The sequence below is a fragment of the Mus caroli genome, chromosome 7 (assembly GCF_900094665.2).
Source record: "Mus caroli chromosome 7, CAROLI_EIJ_v1.1, whole genome shotgun sequence".
Classification (NCBI taxonomy): Eukaryota; Metazoa; Chordata; class Mammalia; order Rodentia; family Muridae; genus Mus; species Mus caroli.
Genome location: NC_034576.1, coordinates 18,970,367 through 18,975,558, shown reverse-complemented (window position 1 = coordinate 18,975,558; position 5,192 = coordinate 18,970,367). Strand labels below are relative to the sequence as shown.

The following is a 5,192-nucleotide window of genomic DNA, read 5'->3' as shown; positions in this document are numbered from 1 at the left end:
CGAGACAGGGTTTCTCTGTGTAGCCCTGGCTGTCCTGGAACTCACTCTGTAGACCAGGCTGGCCTCAAACTCAGAAATCTGCCTGCCTCTGCCTCCCAAATGCTGGAATTAAAGGCGTGTGCCACCACTGCCCATCTCACTCTGAATTTTTGATCCTCCTGCCTCAGCCTTCTGAAAGAGCTTGAGGTTACTGCCCTGCCCAGTTTATGGGTGACTTCTCAAAATGGGGCTCCCCTGTGGTTTGACCTGACAGGAAATGTCACTGGCCATTACCCTTTCAGGCCTGCCACCCCACCCCCCTGTGGCTTTGTTGGCCAGGACTTTGGCCTAGGACAGAGCAGCTGCCTGATATGGAAGGAGGGGGCCCTCCAGAGCTATAAAGCCTGCCAACCCACTGGAGTGAGCCAGGATAGTCCCTTCCTGCCACTACATTCGGGTAAGAGGTGGACCGGGGGGTTGGGGCAGAATATAAGGGGGGCAAGGATTCCTAAGGCAGAAAATTACAGGAATAATCGCCTTAGATGTCTGTCTTAACAATGATGGGATTGAAAGCCCTCTCTCTCTGTCTCTCTCTCTCTCTCTCTCTCCCTCCCTCCCTTCCTCTCTCCCTTCCTCCCCCTTCCTTCCTTCCAATTTTGGGACAGGGTCTCACTATGTAGCCCAGTCCAGGTTAGCCTTGAACTTCTGTTCTTCCTGTTTCAGCCTGACTAGCCTTGATGTGCCTGACTAAAACCGTGGACTTTAGAGTCTATTTGTTTTACTTGGCCCTTCTCCCAGGTTTCAACTCTACCTCTTTCTAAGACATCTTTTATTCATTCATTCATTCATTCATTCACTCATTCATTCATTCATTTTGTGTGAATGGATGTTTTGCACATGTGTGTCTGTGCACCACATGTGTGCCTGACTCCCTAGAGAAGTCTGAAGGGGACACTGGACGCCCTGGGACTACACTTAACAGCTGGTTGTGAACTGCCTTGTAGGTAGTGGGAATTGAACCCAGGTCCTCTGGAAGGACAGTTAGTGTTGTTCCTGCTACTGAAACCCCCCTACCCACGTCGCTTTCTGGCCTCGATCTCAGTCCCTTGCTGTCTCAGTTTCTCATCCCCAAACATGAATGTTCTGAGCCCTGATTACCCAACCCTCGGGGTACGGGAGAGGTCAGGTGAGCAAAGCAGAGCAAGCTGAAGACTCTGAAGACACTCAGTCAGAAGCATCTCTTGTGATGGGTGTCCCAGGGTGCCTCTCCGTCTGTCTGTCTGTCTCTCTCTCTACCTGAGACAGACAGGGTTTCTCTGTGTAACAGAGCCCTGCCTGTCTGGACTCAATTTATAGACCAGGCTGGCCTGGAATTCACAGAAATCTGCCTGCCTCTACCTCCAGGATGCTGGTTTTGTTTTTTTTTTTGTTTTTTTTTTTTTTTTTTCGAGACAGGGTTTCTCTGTGTAGCCCTGGCTGTCCTGGAACTCACTCTGTAGACCAGGCTGGCCTCGAACTCAGAAATCCACCTGCCTCTGCCTCCCAAATGCTGGGATTAAAGACGTGCGCCACCAAGCCCAGCCGGAATGCTGGGTTTAAGGCATGCCCCACCCTGCCTGATGACCTTGGACTTTTGATCCTCCTGCCTCCACCTCTGACATTTTATGTATGTATGTATGTATGTATGTATGTATGTGCTTGCATGTGCCATGCACACACGTAGAAGTCAGAGGGTAGCTTGCAGGAGTAGGGTCTCTCCTTCCCGCACTTGGTTCCCAGGATTTGAACTCAAGTCCCCTGGCTCGGTGGCAGATACACTTACCGGCTGAACCATCTTACACAGTGTGCCCAGCATCACCCTCAAGGGTTTTAACAAAGAATTTATTTATTTGTTTCGAAAAGGTTTGTTTATATTTCCTACTAGTCCAGGGCTTTTAGGCCTCATGACAGCTTTCATGAATGAATGACTGAATGAATGAAAAGATGTGTCTCAGTTTCCTGTCTGCCTTTCACTAGCATGTAGGAGACCTGAGTGGCATCTCTACCACTTAAAAAAAAAATGTCCCTGGCCATTGTGTCACATGACTGACATCTCGGCACCCTAGACAAAGGCAGGGGACTGCTGTGAGTTTAACTCCAGCCTGATTTACTAGGGTTTTTTTTTGTTTTTGTTTGTTTGCTCGCTTATTTATTAGAAAAGAAAGGCAGGGAGTGTCAAAATCTGAAGAGCAGAACTGGAGTTGTAGCTCAGAGGGTAGAGTGCTTGCCTGGGATGCTCAGGGTTCTAGGTTTGAATTTCAGTACCACATGAAACGAGATATGGTGGCACACCCATGTGATCCCAGCATTCCAGGGGTGGAGGCAGGACGATCAGGAGTTCAAGATCAGCCTAGTCTACTCAGTCAAGTTGAGGCTATATGAGACTTTATGGGCTTTGGTTTTTGCCTCCTTTTTTTTTTTAATGGGGCCTTGAGACATGGCTCAGTGGTTAAGAGTGTTGCTCTGACAGAAGACGTGGGGTTTAGCTGAGCTTTGGTGGCACTCACTTTTAATCCTAGCACTGTTCCAGGACAGTCTGGTCTACAGAGCGAGTTCCAGAACAGCCAAGGCTACAGAGAAACCCTGTCAAAAACAAAACAACAACAAACAAACAAACGGTTCACTACATCTCTAATTCCAGTTTCATGGAATCCAAGCTGTTTTCTGGCCTCTACAGGGACTAGACCTGCACTACGTGCATCTATATACATGAAGGCAAAACAGCCACATACATTGATTTTACTATTATCATGTTGTTATGTGTTTTTTTTCCAGACAGGGTATCACTCTATATAGCTTAGGCTGTCCTAGAATTCACATTGTAGACTGGGCTGGACTTGAACTTGAGCACATGGAGAGCCATCTGCCTCTGCCTCCTAAGTTCTAGGATTAAATGCATGTACTACTATGCCTGGCTTCACACACACACACACACACACACACACACACACACACACACGCACCCAGGTGTAATGGCACACACAATCAACACTACTGCTTGAGAGCTCAAGATAAGTGACTCTCTGAGTTTGAGGCCAGTGTGTTCTATAGAGTGAGCTCCAGGCCAATCAGTGCTACATAGTGAGACTTTGTGTTATCCTGCCCCCCTTTGCCACCCCTCCCTCCTAAAAAAGCAACCCTCTAGAGTAGAATTCCAGGAGAGACCTCATCTGAATTAACAGGGTTCAAATTTTGGTTGGGCAGGAATAAGGACAGAATAGGGTCCCACCCACGCCTGGTGAACAGGAATGCAGTTCCCAGTGATCCCTCTAACACAACCCTGTCCTTAATGCTCCAGGTCCCAGACAGCATGGGGTCTCGGTTCTTCCTGGCTCTATTCCTGGTCATCCTGGTGTTGGGAAATGGTAAGTGGGTCGGGTGGCAAGATGGCGGGAGGAGTGAATAAGGAAGGGGTGGGGTGACCCTCAAGCACCTCCCTACATTCTTCAACCATTCCTTCATCTTCCTCACCTGCCTCGACTCACCCAAAGTCCCCTTACCACCTCTAATCTAATTATCTCGCTTCCCTCAGAGGTCCAGGGGAACCAGGAAGATGACCCGGGCAGCCTGGCTCTGCTGGGCACGGTGCAGGGCTCCCTCTTAAGTTACTGGACCTCTGCCAAGGAGGTTGCCAAAGACCTGTACCAGAAGACATACCCGATCAGCATGGATGAGAAACTCAGGTGTGTCCCTCCCATTAGGGACAGATCCCGGCATACTCACACCCTCAGACCCAGGGGTCCAGACCCCAGCCCTCCCCCTTCAGACCCAGGGGTCCAGGCCCCAGCCCTCCTCCCTCAGACCCAGGGCTCCAGACCCTAGCCCTCCTCCCTCAGACCCAGGGGTCCAGACCCCAGCCCTCCTCCCTCAGACCCAGGGGTCCAGGCCCCAGCCCTCCTCCCTCAGACCCAGGGCTCCAGGCCCCAGCCCTCCTCCCTCAGACCCAGGGCTCCAGGCCCCAGCCCTCCTCCCTCAGACCCAGGGGTCCAGACCCCAGCCCTCCTCCCTCAGACCCAGGGGTCCAGACCCCAGCCCTCCTCCCTCAGACCCAGGGGTCCAGGCCCCAGCCCTCCTCCACTCTCAGACTCAGGGCTCCAGCCTCTAGGCGCTTCCTTCCAACCCCTCCCTGTGCTTTCTTCTCTCCAGGGACATGTACAGCAAAAGCTCGGCGGCCATGAGCACTTACGCAGGCATTTTTACAGACCAGCTCCTTACTCTCCTGAGGGGAGAGTAGCTGCCAGGCAAGCCCCAAGTTACGGGAAAGGAAAACCTGAAAACGGACACCGCGCCTCTTTGCTCGTGTCACCAGACCAGGATGGTCCTACACCGCCCTGTCCCAGCTGCTCCCACCTTCCTGCTCCCAACTCGAGCACAAAGTCTTTCAGTGAACGAATAAATGAGTCCAGGTTCACTGGCGTCGTGTGGCTTCTTTTCAGAGGTTCCCAGGGCCAAGATGGAGGGTCTTTGGAATCTCGTCCACATTTGATCAGTGTGGTTTTTGTGACAAGGTGGTAGCACCCTGCATTCTGTAGCTTTCACTTAAAACCCCAGTTTTAAAATTACTATTTATTTAATTATTTATTTGTTTGAGACAGGCTATCTCTATGTAGCCTTGGCTGTTCTGGAACTCATTTATACATTAGACTGGCCTCGAATTCAGAGATTCACCTGCCTCTACCTCATGATTGCTGGAATTAAAGGCATGCACCACCACCCTGCTTTTTCTTTCTTTCTTTCTTTCTTTCTTTCTTTCTTTCTTTCTTTCTTTCTTTCTTTCTTTCTCTTTTTCACAGCAGGGTTGTTGTTTTTTTTTTAAAGATTTATTTATTATTATATCTAAGCACACTGTAGCTGTCTTCAGACACACCAGAAGAGGGCATCAGATCCCATTACAGATGGTTGTGAGCCACCAAGTGGTTGCTGGGATTTGAACTCAGGACCTTCAGAAGAGCAGTCAGTGCTCTTAACCGCTGAGCCATCTCTCCAGCCCTATAATTCTTTGTTTTGTTTTGTTTTGGTTTTGGTTTTTCGAGACAGGGTTTTTCTGTGTAGCCCTGGCTGTCCTGGAACTCACTTTTGTAGACCAGGCTGGCCTCAAACTCAGAAATCCGCCTGCCTCTGCCTCCCAAGTGCTGGGATTAAAGGCGTGCGCCACCATGCCTGGTGATAAACAA

The 5,192-nt window shown here is 50.1% G+C and overlaps 1 protein-coding gene across 1 annotated transcript; it reads left to right on the top strand.

Annotated features, from left to right (window-relative positions):
* The first annotated feature begins 286 nt into the window (after positions 1–286).
* On the top strand, positions 287–4,429 carry Apoc2 (apolipoprotein C2). The gene is made up of 4 exons (XM_021168687.1): positions 287–436; positions 3,317–3,383; positions 3,551–3,701; positions 4,165–4,429. Exons 2-4 carry the CDS (start codon positions 3,329–3,331, stop codon positions 4,250–4,252), a joined length of 294 nt encoding a protein of 97 aa, XP_021024346.1. The 5' UTR covers positions 287–436; positions 3,317–3,328; the 3' UTR covers positions 4,253–4,429.
* The last annotated feature ends 763 nt before the right edge of the window (positions 4,430–5,192 follow it).